This window comes from Cebus imitator, unplaced genomic scaffold, assembly GCF_001604975.1.
Source record: "Cebus imitator isolate Cc_AM_T3 unplaced genomic scaffold, Cebus_imitator-1.0 Scaffold364, whole genome shotgun sequence".
Taxonomy (NCBI): Eukaryota; Metazoa; Chordata; class Mammalia; order Primates; family Cebidae; genus Cebus; species Cebus imitator.
Genome location: NW_016107679.1, coordinates 1,255,784 through 1,269,809, shown reverse-complemented (window position 1 = coordinate 1,269,809; position 14,026 = coordinate 1,255,784). Strand labels below are relative to the sequence as shown.

Below are 14,026 nucleotides of genomic sequence, written 5' to 3'. Positions count from 1 at the left end.
TCATCTTTAAAAAAAAAAAAAAAAGAAAAAAGAGAGAGAGATCTAGTGTTTCACCGTGTCGGCCAGGCTGGTCTTGAACTCCTTGACCTCAAATGATCCTCCTGCCTTGGCCTCCCAAAGTGCTGGAATTACAGGTGTGACCCAACATGCCTGGCCAACCTGAGCTTTTATTAACTGGCTAGCTGGGCCCAAGAGTATTACCATATCTCCTAAAAATGGCTGATATAGTTTATTAGTTTCCTACAGCTGCCGTGTAATATAGTACCACAAACTAGGTGGCTTTCCTTTCCCATGCCAGGCCGTGTGAGTGAGAGAGCAATCAGTGCAAACCTTTGGGCTGGATAATTGGTGGTGCCAAAAACAGCATCCTGTTGACTACCAGTTCCGTAGTCAGAAATCAAGACCTTGGCAAGGTTGGCTCCTCTCTGGAGGCTCGGAAGGAAGGTCAGTTCCCTGCCTCTCTTCTAACTTCTGGGGGTTGCTGGCAGTCTGTGGCATTCCTTGGATGCATCGCTGCAGTCTCTGCTGCCATCATCATGTGGATTCTTCTTGTGTGTGTTTGTGTGTGTCCCAATTTTCCTCTTCTTATAAGGACAGCAGTCATTGGATTAGGGCTGACCCTAATCCAGCATGATCTCATTTTAACTTGATTACATCAGTGGAGACCCTATTTTCAAATAAGGTTATATTCAGAGGTACCAGGGGTTAGGATTTCAAAGTATCATTTTTAGGAACACAATTCAACTTGTAACACTCCTTACCCATCTCCCTCTTGGACTATAGCGCTGGCCTCTTACTGTATCTCCCTGAAGCCAGGGTCTCCCCTCAGTGACCTTTTCACACTATCAGTAGAATTATCTTTCTATATTGTAAAAAGAATCATATTCTCCAGCTTGATTTCCAAAGGCTAAACTCAGTTTGACAGACAAAGCCCTTCACAGACCGTTGTCATTTGAGAGCTGGATCCTCTGTGCACATGGTATAATGCAGAACAGGGACCTGCACCCCCCCCCCGCCCCCCGCGCAGGATCATAATTGAAGTTGGACTCGCCTACAAAGCACTGCTAATTAATCTTTCCTCCTACTGGGCGTCTGAATCATTCTGCCCCTAACAAGATTATTTGGGAAGTGATTGGACTTCTTGCATAATTGTTTCTAGGGATGCTGTCCTTGCCTATCTTCTCAGATTCTCAGATGTGGGTTTATTGTATTTTTACTTATTTCCTAAACTTCCCATGGAAGAAGGTAAGATCATCTTCTATAAGGTAGTTAGATTATATTAACTCATGAAACTGATACCTTCAAGGCTACCCTTTTTTTTCCTTACTCTACTCTGGCAAATTACCAAATCTCCTGTGAGTTTATTTCCTGGGAAAGCATGTGGAGTGGGGAGTGTGTGTGTGGTGGGGGGTGAAAGTACTTTACTTGAGGATAAAGATTGATGCAAATAATATTCAGATAGTGCTCAATAGGGTTAAAACAATGTTAAGTGTCTTCCTTGCCAGTTTGCTGTCGTAGATTTTTCTGTACCTATATTATTCTCTGATAGAAGAACAATAAAATAAATCAATTCCTAGGGTTAAGTGACTGAGTCCCTAAGAAGATCTTAAAGAAGACATTTTCCTAAGTAGCTAAATTCCAGTTAAATTTCAGTAACATGATCTATATCTATGTAGAGAGGCAAAGAAAGAACCATATGATGTCATTTGTATTTAAAAAGTACCCTTACCTTTTTAGGTAAGAGCTGTTCATGTAGCAGCTCTCAACTTAGTCCAGTGAGTTAAAGTGTGGAATCTGGAGTTATAGAGACTGGATTAGCAATCCTTTAATTTAAAGTCATGTGACCTCAACCAAGTGACTATCTTCAATCCTCAGTGTCCTAGGCTGCACGAGAAGCGTATGGTACAATTCCCGGCAGAATAACATTCAATAAATGTCAAATGCTGTTATTATTTTGTTATATGAATGACCCGAAAAAGGGTCCCACCTGCATCCAAGTACGTTTATACTTCTTAATTAATGAGAATGATGGTAGAAACTGCACGAAGGTGTCTGTGCGTGTGTGTGTGTGTGTGTGTGTGTGTGTTTTGAGATGGGGATCTCATTCTGTCATCCAGGTTTGAGTGCAGTGGCGCCATCTTAGCTCACTATAACCTTCACCTCCCAGGCTCATGCGATCCTCTCACCTCAGCCTCCCAAGTATCCAGGACCACAGGTGCAAACCGCCATACCTGGCCAATTTTTTGTATTTTTGGTAGAGACTGGGTTTCACCATGTTGCCTAGGCTGGTCTTGAACTCCTGAACTCAAGCGATCTGCCCAACTCGGGCTCTCAAAGTGCTGGGGTTATAAGTGTGAGCCACTGTGCTCAGCCCTGCATGAGAGTCTTCTATTACAGTTGATATTTTCTTTCTTTTTTCTTTTTCTTTCTTTTTTTTTTTTTTTGAGACAGCATCTTGTTCTTGTTGCCCAGGCTGGAGTGCAATAGTGTGATTTGGCTCACTACAACTTCCGCCTCCCAGCTTCAAGCGATTCTCCTGCCTCAGCCTCTTGAGAAGCTGGGATTACAGGCATGCGCCACCACACCCAGCTAATTTTTGTATTTTTAGTAGACATGGGGGTTACTCCACGTTGATCAGGTTGGTCTTGAACTCTTGACCTCAGGTGATCTGTCCATCTTGACCTCCCAAAGTGCTGGGATGTCAGGCATGAGCCACCATGCCCGACACAACTGATATTTTCTACTGTTGGGTGATGGTGTTTTTATAAGTTGCCCTTTCGGTGACAGAAAGGAAGAATGTGCAACAGAGTAGAACAATTTTAGAGAAAAATGTAGATTATGTGTTAATTAGACTGAGGCCGTGCCTACTTCCGGAGAGTGTAAGGCAGTTTAGAAGGTAAAAGACAGTATTTTCTTTTCTTTTTTATTTCTGTGACTCTAGCCAAAGAAAAATACAGTATTTCACTAGGGGTAAGACAGAATTTTTATTTAGCTATATAGAGCAGAAAAAGAAAGGGAGTAGAAAAAACCTGGAATGAGGCAAGTATTAAAATGGGCAATTCTGGCAAACAGAACCGAATAAGGAAGAGTTAAAACAATGATGAGGGGCAAACCTTGATGAGAAATTTAGTGTTGTTTTGGGATTTTTTTTTTTTTTTTTTGATGTCAGCATACAGTAGTAAGTGTTGGCTGGATGGATGACCCTTATCTTTCCATATGGTTATTCTCTCATAAATGTTCAAACAAAATGAGGGTTTTAAACTGTAATTAGAACTCCTTTCTGAAATATCTTCTCTCTGTAACATTTCTCTCTTTCCCACAATCAGGTGAAAATGAAATCCTTGCAACTCTGCATGCCATTTCAAGCAAAAACCAGATCTGGAGATCATATATTGGCATGGGCTATTATAACTGCTCAGTGCCACAGACGATTTTGCGGAACTTACTGGAGAACTCAGGATGGTAATGTATTTCTCAGTTCAAGAACAGGGCTACCGTGATTTGCGTAATTCTCTCCATCCTCCACCTGTCTCCTTGCAGTCTCAGAGCCTCCACACGGCACCCACTCCCCAGTGCTGTCTCCAGGATCCGGGAACCTAACAGATTTCTCTGGATTGGGAAATGTTCTTGCGCAAATGTTGAGAAACTAGAGGTTTCTTCCCACTTCCAGTCCCATAACATCTGCTAAGATGCTAAATTGTGGATCTGGTCGTCTCTCTCTCTTCTCCAATTTAATTTCTGTGCTGTATTTGAGTAAGATGTGAAACCTGCAAGTGTGCTTTACTCTTCTTGGAGACGCTGGGACTTAGGCTACTTCAGAGCTAACTCAGTGAGTCAGTGGGGGAGTCTGGGAGAGAATCTTGGTCCTCTGTCTTCTATTAGGATTTCCCCTGACCACCCCACCTAGATGGAGTCTTGCTCTGTCGCCAGGCTGGAGTGCAGTGGCGTGATCTCAGCTCGCTGCAACCTCTCCCTCCCGGATTCAGGTGATTCTCCTGCCACAGCCTCCTGAGTAGCTGGGATACAGATGCCTGCCACCATGCCCTGCTAATTTTTTTTTTTTTTTTTTTTTTGAGACGGAGTTTCGCTCTTGTTACCCAGGCTGGAGTGCAATGGTGCGATCTCGGCTCACCGCAACCTCCGCCTCCTGGGTTCAGGCAATTCTCCTGCCCAAGCCTCCTGAGTCGCTGGGATTACAGGCACGCGCCACCATGCCCAGCTAATTTTTGTATTTTTAGTAGAGACGGGGTTTCACCATGTTGACCAGGATGGTCTCGATCTTTTGACGTCGTGATCCACCCGCCTAGGCCTCCCACAGTGCTGGGATTACAGGCTTGAGCCACCGCGCCCGGCCTGCCCTGCTAATTTTTGTATTTTTAGTAGAGACAGGGTTTCACCATGTTGGCCAGGCTGGTCTTGAACTCCTGATCTCAGGTGATCCGCCTGCCTCAGCCTCCCAAACTGCTGGAATTACAGATGTGAGCCACAGCACCAGGCCTTTCTGTTAGGATTTTTAAGGGGAATGGATAATCCCTTACCCTCCCACCCCCCAAATTTTTGATTCACAACTGACTGACAGACATGTGTTGGAGATCATAACATAAGCTTTACTGCTGGCACTTTATAGAGAAAGAGAACATATTCATCTAGAGACAGTCTCATCTAGAAAAGATGAGAAAGGCTTGAGTTATGCGTGATCAGTTACTTATTCCAGTCTCACCTCAACAGTTAGGTAAGTCACTCCTACTTCTAGGTGTGTGTGTGTGTGTGTGTGTGTGTGTGTGTGTGTTTGCGTGTGTGTGTGTGTGTGTTTGCGTGTGTGTGTGTGTGTGTTTGCATGTGTGTGTGTGTGTTTGTTTGCATGTGTGTGTATGCGTGTGTGTGTGTGTGTATCTGTCTGTCCATCCATGTCTACATCTCCTACCTACACTCGCCCTCACTGACAGAATAACACAGAAAGCATTTCTCCTGCATTTGAGAAAGTACTTCTAGTCCACTTCCATGCTATTTCATTATTTTCCATTGCTGTTTGCTGTATGATGTAAAGAACCAAATAGGCCAGGTGTGGTGGCTCACGCCTGTAATCTTAACACTTAGGGAGGCCAAGCCAGGCTGATCACCTGAGGTCGGGAGTTTGAGACCAGCCTGACCAACATGTGGAAACCCTGTCTCTACTAAAAATACAAAATTAGCCATGCGTGGTGGCACATGCCTGTAATCCCAGCTACTTGGGAGGCTGAGGCAGGAGAATCCCTTGAACCTGGGAGGCAGAGGCAGCAGTGATCCCATTGGAGTGGAGTGGCGCCATTGCACTCCAGCCTGGGCAACAAGAGTGAAACTTTGTCTCAAAAAAAGAAGAGGCTTGAATCTGGGAGGCAGAGATTGCAGTGAGCGGAGATTGCACCACTGCATTCCAGCCTGAGTGACAAAGCAAGACTCCGTCTCAAAAAAAAAAAAGAAAAAAGAAAAAATGGCAAAGACCACAGCTGCCTGGGAAGACTGAAGAATGAAATTTCAGAAGAATGTCAGGTAAGGAGCAAGATCACGCTAGGTGGAGAAGATTCTAGACTGAAGGGACACCACAGAAAAGAAAGTGTGGAAGGGCGTGGCTTGAGGAAAATGAGAGGAGTCCTGGGTTTGTCCTCAGGTCGGGAAGCTGAGGCTTGAAGAATGAGCAGATGAGAGAAATGGAATGCCTGCCATGCTCAGACCTGTGTCCAATACCTCTGTCCACGCATCATCAGGCACATCTACATCTAGAACACACTTCACTTTTTTTGTGCATTTTTTTTCTCATGGAGGAAGAGGTTTGTAGTAGTCGCAGCGAAATCTGCAAGGCCAGGCTCTAAAACCAATGAGTCTGCTGAAAACCTAAGTTACTTCGAGCCAGAGTTTCTTTTTATAAGCGTTAAGAAAATTTGAAATATATATCCAACATCTAATACTTGAAATAGATATCTGATACATAGTATTTGAAATATATAATATATCCTCTTTTTTCTTTTTTTGAGACAGTTTCCCTCTGTTGACCAGGCTGGAGTGCAATGGTGTGATCTTGGCTCACTGCAACCTCCGCCTCCCGGGCTCAAGTGATTCTCATACCTCAGCTTCTCCCTAGTAGCTGGGATTACAGGCCTGCACCACCACTCCCATCTAGCTTTTGTATTTTTAGTAGAGACAGGGTTTTGCCATGCTGGCCAGACTGGTCTTGAACTCCTGGCCTCAAGTGATCCGCCTGCCTTGGCTTCCCAAAGTGCTGGGATTACAGGTGTAAGTCATTGTATCCGGCTATGAAATATATAATATATCCTTTAAAGTTCTTTTTATTTTTATTTTTGTAGACATGAGGTCTTGCTATGTTGCCCTGGCTGGTCTTAAACTCTTGGGCTCAAGTGATTTTCCCACAGTCTCCCAAAGTGTTGGGATTACAGGCATGAACCACCACCCCTGGCTATATATAATAACATACACATGTGTAATGTTTATGTGCAGTTTTAAGAATAGCAGAACAGACCAGGCATGGTGGCTTACACCTGTAATCCCAGTACTTTGGGAGGCCAAGGCGGGTGGATCATGAGGTTGGGAGTTCAAGACCAGCCTGGCCAATATGGTGAAACACCATCTGTACTGTTGTACTGGTCCGAGCATAGAAAGTCAACACCAAGACAAAAGTTTGCCAAATTGCAGGGTCTTTATTGCCAGCGGCCATGGAGTACTCGCATCTCTCCAACCCGTGGCCCCGAAAGGAGGGTGTCAAGACCTTTTGTACCCGTAAAACACCTCAGGAGTGAGGGTGAGGGGCAGAGGTGGGGGTGAGGGGCTTCAGACGTTCTGAGGGCTAGTGGATTCTGTAAATCACCTCATGGGTGGAGAGGAGAGTGAGGGGCTCGGGACATTCCTGTGGATTCCTGGGAGAAGATGAGGGTGAGGGACTCTCCGAGGGCCAGGGGACCTTTTGACATTCTGATTGTTACTTAAGTGGTTCACAAAAGTCAAGATTAGCACTTGTTTACACATTTTCTGGGTAGGGTGGAAATTACAGTCCTTAATTACTTATTCACATTTGGGTTATAGAGCGCAGTTTCAACAGAATGGTTGAGGTATGCAGTTTTATGGGGCTTTTACCATGTCGCTGTACTAAAAATACAAAAATTAGCCAGATGTGGTGGCACTTGCCTGTAGTCCCATCTACTCAGGATTCAGCCTCACTCTGTCACCCAGGGTGGAGTGCAGTGGTACCATCTCAGCTCACTGCAACCTCTGCCTCCCAGGTTCGAGTAATTCTGCATCAGCCTCCCAAGTACCTGGGATTACAGATGTGCGTCAGCACCCCCAGCTAAGTTTTGTATTTTTAGTAGAGTTGGGGTTTTGCCATGTTCGCCAGGCTGGTTTCAAACTGCTGACCTTGTGATCCGCCTGCCTCGGCCTCCCAAAGTGCTGGGAATACAGGCAAGAGCACTGTACTCAGCTGATCTGATGGTTTTATGTGTTTGGTAGTTTCTTCTGTGTGCATTCTCCCTCCTGCCGCCTAGTGAAGAAGGTGCTTTGCTTCTGCTTTGCTTTCCACCATGATTGTAAGTTTCTTGAGGCTTCCCCAGACATGTGGAATTGAGTCAATTAAACCTCTTTCCTTTATTTAAAAAAAAAGAGAGAGAGAGAGAAAAAAAGAAGCAAATAGAGGTTTACATTTCAATACCAAACAAGAAAACACCTTGGACCTCCCTTGACAGGCAGAAGCCATGGTTCCAAAAGTGTCTGAGGGCAGTTCAGGACATCTGCCTCTTCTGTTCATTGGGAAATAATGTCTAACTGGAGGAGGAACGGTGGGCTCTTCTTTCCCATCTTTTTGGATTGGTGCCATTTTATACACCAGAAACTTTGAGTTGAAATTTTATTTTAAATGATGCATTAGTCTTAAAAGGAAGACATATTATTTGAAGATACAGGTGCATACTTTTTACTTCCAGTATGGAAACAAATCAAACATAGATGGAGTATGATGATAATTCCTAGGTGATATTTTTGATAAGTTAGTTTGTGTATGAGGTAACTTTAATTTCTAGCAGTATCATTACGATGTGAGGACAGAGTAAGTGGTTACCTCTGCAATTCAAAGGTATTCCTAGCAAGGGGCACATATTGTCTTTCAGATTAACGTATGTAAAACCCAACTTTACTAAAGGGAATGTAGGCTTCCCTAAATGAGAAATCATAAGTTGCATCAACAGGAGCTTTTGAAACATCCAAGTACATGCTGTCAATCAATGGGTGTTAACAATTTGGTCAACACTTTGCATCTTTGCTTTTCCATCATTGCAAATGTAGTCCTGGTGCATGCATGTGCTTTGTCCTAGATGCAATTATTTTCATCATATCATTATAGGAGCTGAATCTCTCAGTACAATCATTCCTGTATTGCTGTTCCTGTACATAACTCTTAGTTTCAATATGCTCCACTTCTTTATTAATAAGGGGACAGAAAAATCAAAGAACTAGTTTCTCTGTAGTGTATGTCAGTGCGTTTGCATTGATGAAGGCTTCTTTTTCACTGCAGTATTGGTAAAAATTTGAATGGTAAACTCCGAGGTTGATTTGAAAAGAAAATGGCCTGTTTCTCTTCCCCCTTAAGAAAAGCCTCAAAAGTACATGAATGGGCTGCAGCATTCCAGCCATCCGAATACTGGCCAGTAGCCCTTGCTCTTGGTGGCTGTACAGAATATTCACCATATTGCTTTCTGGCTGTGGGCAGATGTTAATTTACTGTAGGAGCAGCCAGTGTTTTAAGAAGGAGATGACGTTGTCCTGTGCTTTTCATTCGCTTTTTGGGTGCATTTTAAATACTATTTCGTTCCATTCTCTGAAAGCTGATCTGAACCAGAGAGTGATACTGCACCCCACAAGCACTGATAGGGAGGGCTGTGCACATGTGGGCGGTAGACTTCACATTATCATCCTTCTGAATGGTTTCCATAGAGATGGAACCAACAAATTCCGGTGGCATGAGGGGAAAATAAATGGATGACATAGTCTTGAAAGGAAACAAACATTTGGGCTCCTGAAAGAAACTTTACATCAGGTCTAGAATTTATTTTATGGAGTTGACTCTTGCATATTTTCAACCGCTGATAACATCAAACGTTTACATTTTCCTCATAGCTATTTCCGTTTGGTATAATTTTGGCAGCAGGATTAAAATGAGAAAATTTCAGGAGTGTTTGTCCTGCAAACCCCCATGACACCCTTTCCCAATTCTAAAAGAAAGTCACAGCCAAAATGATAGACAACACTGATTATTTTGGGTTAACTGTTAATGCCATGTTGAATATATCAATCATCCTATTTGAGCTTAACTAAATGCCTTCTTGAATGTGCAGATACCTTTGTATATTTTAAAATATATTTAGAAACCAATTGAGTTAGTTGGAACATAGACATTATAGATCACAGATACATTTTATTAATCGCTATGTTTTACTTAATTGAGGCAAACTCTTGTAAACCTGATGGCTAGGCCTTTTGATAATAATTTTCTCCTGAACTGAGGGTTATTTATCGTCCCTCAGATCTGAGGCTTACTGTCCTTTAATAGATCATTGTTAAGAGCATTAATACCTGTTTTATTTCAGTAGTGCCAAAAACCTGTTGACTAATACAAGAAGTTTACATGTAAAAGGAGTGAGATTACATATTTGGCATCTTTGCAAGTCAACAATTTTAAAGGTCTCTACCTTCAGCAGTGATAAACAACATTAACCTCACCTTGGACTTATAAAAGGGTTGAGAGAGAAATATTACATAAGGGATGAAAAGGATGTAACGAATTTGAATAAAAAATAGTTTTTAAGTGGTAATATATAATAATATCTAAATTGAATTCTGGGGAAGTCCTTTTGGGAAAGGCCTATCAGCATATGCTTTAAAAAATTTTTTTTTGAAGATGATAACGAAAAAAAACCCAACTTTTCAAGAGCTAATGGGTCACTGAAAATACTGATTCTAAGTCAGGCATGTTGGCTTATGCCTGTGGTTCAGCTCCTTGGGAGGCCAAGGCAGGAAGATCACATGAGTCCAGAAGTTTGAGGCTGTAGTGCCCAATCATCGCACCTGTTAATAGCCACTACATTCCAGGCTGGGCAGCATAGCAAAACCCTGTATACAAATAACAGAAAAGAAAATACTGTTTGGGCTGGGTGTGGTGGCTCATGCCTGTATCCCAGCACTTGGGAGGCTGAGGTGGGCAGATCACTTGAGGTCAGGAGTTCAAGACCAGTCTGAACAACATGGCAAAACTCTGTCTCTACTAAAAATACAAAAAAATTAGCCAGGTGTGGTGGCAGGTGCCTGTAATCTCAGCTACTCGGGAGGCTGAGGCAGGAGAATCACTTGAACCCGTGAGAAGGAGACTGCAGTGAGTGGAGATTGCACCACTGTACTCCAGCCTGGGTGACAGTGAGACCCTGTTTCAAAAAAAAGAAAATACTGGTTATATACTAAGTCTTTTTTTTTTTTTTTTTTTTTTAGACAGGATCTCCATTTGTCACTTAGACTAGAGTACAGTGGTGCTCTAATAGCTCACTGAAAACTGGAACTCATGGGCTCAAGTAGTCCTGCCCAGCCTTCTGAGTAGGTGGGACTTACTGGTGTGAGACACCTCGCCAGGCTAATTTTTTTTTTTTTTTAAAGAGATGGGGTTTCACCATGTTGGCAGGATGGTCTCTATCTCTTGACCTCCTTTGTGATCTGCCTACCTCGGCCTCCCAAAGTGCTGGGATTACAGGCGTGAGCCACTGCGCCCAGCCCTAATTTTTTATTTTAATTTTTAGTAGGGACAAGGTTTTTCTGTGTTGCCTAGGTGGTTCTTGAACTACTTGCCTCAAGAGATTTTCCTCCCACAGTGCTGAGATTACAGCTGTAAGCCACCACACCTGGCCTGTATAGTGAGTCTTAAAACACATATAGACAGACACATATAGGCAGAAAGCTAGGGATTTTAAAAGTTTTTGAGTGTCCTTTTAAGTGCAAAAGAATCTACAGATGCTAATTTACAGTTGCTGTTATTCACTTGAATAACCTTTGGATAGTACATTAATCTGATTTGAGCATTAAGAAAAGTCTCTCATATAAGCGATGTCATTTCCATTGAGAGCCAAGAGATATTGGCTAGAGCGAGGTTTAGCTATTTGTCCCAGTTCACAAGTACACTCATGCCCTGTGTAGTGATGTTTTAGTCAGTGACAGATTGTGTATATGACAGTGGTCCTGTAAAATTATACTTCTGTATTTTTACTGTACCTTTTCTATATTTAGAAACACAAATACTTAACCATTGCATTACAATTGCCTATAGTATTCAGTACAGTAATGTGCTGTACGTGTTGGTAGCCTGGGAATGATAGGCTATGCCATGTAGCATAGGTGTGTAGTAGGCTATACCTTCCAAGTATGTGTAAGTACGCTCTATGAGGTTCACACAACAATGACTCAATCACCTAATGATGCATTTCTCAAAACATATCTCTGTTGTTAAGCCATGCATGATTGTAGAAAGTAATATTAAGGCTTGGCACAGTGGCTGACCCCTGTTATCCCAGCAATTTGGAAGGCTGAGGTGGAAGGATCACGTGAGCCCAGGAATTTGAGACCAGCCTGGACAACATAGTGAAACCCCCTCTCTACAAAAAAAAAAAAAAAAAATTAAAACCCAGAGCTTCAGCTGGGCATGGTGGCTCATACCTGTAATCCCAACAGTTCGAGAGGCTGAGGTGGGTGAGTCACTGAGCCTAGGAGTTTGAGACCAGCCTTGTCAACGTGGTGAAACTTCATCCCTACGAAAAAATGTTAAAATTAGCTGGGCGTGGTGGTGCATGCCTGTAGTCCCAGCCACTCCAGAGGCTGAGGTGGGAAGATTGCTTGAGCCCAGGAGGTGGAGGTTGCAATGAACCAAGATCAGACCATTCACTACAGCTTGCATGACAGAGCAAGACCCTACCCTGTCTCAAAAAACAAAAACCCAGTGCTTCTTAATAGTATTATTGAAGACGCAGGGAAATATGTGAATCACTGTACTGCTTAAGAGAATACAGAAAGATCTGCTCTTTCTGAAGAGGAACATGGCGCTGTATGCTGGGAGCCTTAGAACTAATTATCAGGCCGGGCGAGGTGGCTCACACCTGTAATCCCAGCAATTTGGGAGGCCAAGGCGGGTGGATCACCTGAGGCTGGGAGTTTGAGACAAGCCTAGCCAACATGGCAAAACCTCATCACAACTAAAAATACAAAATTTAGCTGGGCATGGTGTTGCATTCCTGTTATACCGGCCACTCGGGAGGCTGAGGCAGGAGAATCGTTTAACGCAGGAGGCAGAGGTTGCACTGAGCCGAGAACTCGACACTGCATTCCAGTGTGGGTGACAGAGCAAGACTCCATCTCAAAAGAAAACAAAAACAAACCTAATTATCATATAATTTGGAATTCTACTAAGAATTTATCCTAAGGAAATAAGACAAAGATAAGGATCTTCACTATTATGCTATTTCTAATATTTGAAATCAAAAGTAATATTCAACTGGAAGGAACTTGTTAAATAAATCAAGATTTACATGAAGAAATTATAACTTAAATGATTTATAAGTTACAATAAATATATTTATTTATAAATAAATTATTTAATACCATAGAGCAGTTAAAATTATGTTTTTGAATAATATTTAAAGATGTTAGAAATTGTTCATGGAGGGCCGGGTGCGGTGGCTCAAGCCTGTAATCCCAGCACTTTGGGAGGCTGAGGCGGGTGGATCACGAGGTCAAGAGATCGAGACCATCCTGGTCAACATGGTGAAACCCCGTCTCTACTAAAAATACCAAAAATTAGCTGGGCATGGTGGCGCGTGCCTGTAATCCCAGCGACTCAGGAGGCTGAGGCAGGAGAATTGCCTGAACCCGGGAGGCGGAGGTTGCGGTGAACCGAGATCGCACCATTGCACTCCAGCCTGGGTAATATGAGTGAAACTCCGTCTCAAAAAAAAAAAAAAAAAAAAGAAATTGTGCATGGAGTAATGTTAACTGAAAAATGTTAGGATACAGAAACTTATTTTATTTTTAGTAGAGATAGAGTCTCACTATGTTGCCCAGGTTGGTCTCAAACTCCTGGTGCAAGAAGTGATCCTCCCACTTTGGCCTCCTGAAGTGTTGGGATTATAGGTGTGAGCCTCCAGCTTGGCCAATCCTGCTTCTAAGTACAAATAGATTATGATGTAGAAAGGGATTGAAAAAAATGCACCTGAATGTTAACTGTAGTTATGTTAAAGTTTGGGGATTATGAATGATTTTATTTTCTCAATAGTTATCGGTTTTCCAATTTGTTACAATGAACATGTACAATGTAATCATAAAAAAAAGTGGTAAATGTGTTCCTGACACATAGGAGATGGTTAATAAATGGTAGCTGGTGCCTTTAACGTTTGCAACATACAATAAATAGAAAATTTAGGGTTAATCATCTCACCACCTAGAGAAAACCAGCTTACATTTTGGTTCATCTACTTGTTTTTACAAATTTATAAAAATGAGATCATTTTGCATTTTAATTATTATTATTATTATTTTTGGAGACAGGTCTAACTCCCATCACCCATACGGGAGTGCAGTGGCATGATCATGGCTCATTGCAGCCTCAACCTATCCTCCAGCCTCATGTTTTTGCTTTATTTATTATTATTATTACTTTTGAGACAGAGTCTCGCTCTGTTGCCCAGGCTGGAATGCGTGCAGTGGCGCAATCTCGGCTCACTGCAACCTCCATCTCCCAGGTTAAAGTGATTCTTCTGCCTCAGACTCCCGAGTAGCTGGGACTACAGGTGCGCACCACCATGCCTGGATAATTTTTGTATTTTAATACAAAGTTTCAGCATATTGACCAGGCTGATCTCGAACTCCTGACTTCGTGATCTTTCTGCCTCAGCCTCCCAAAGTGCTGAGATTACAGGTGTGCGCCACCACGTCTGGCCTGATTTTTTTTTTTTTTTTT

The 14,026-nt window shown here is 42.6% G+C and overlaps 1 protein-coding gene across 1 annotated transcript in view; it reads left to right on the top strand.

Moving 5' to 3' along the window:
• GLDC (glycine decarboxylase) overlaps positions 1 to 14,026 on the top strand; it is a 111,435-nt gene that overhangs the window by 21,229 nt on the left and 76,180 nt on the right. The window contains exon 3 of the mRNA XM_017506881.2: positions 3,327 to 3,462. Within this exon, the coding sequence (XP_017362370.1) occupies positions 3,327 to 3,462 (136 nt within the window). The remainder of the gene's footprint in view (positions 1 to 3,326; positions 3,463 to 14,026) is intronic.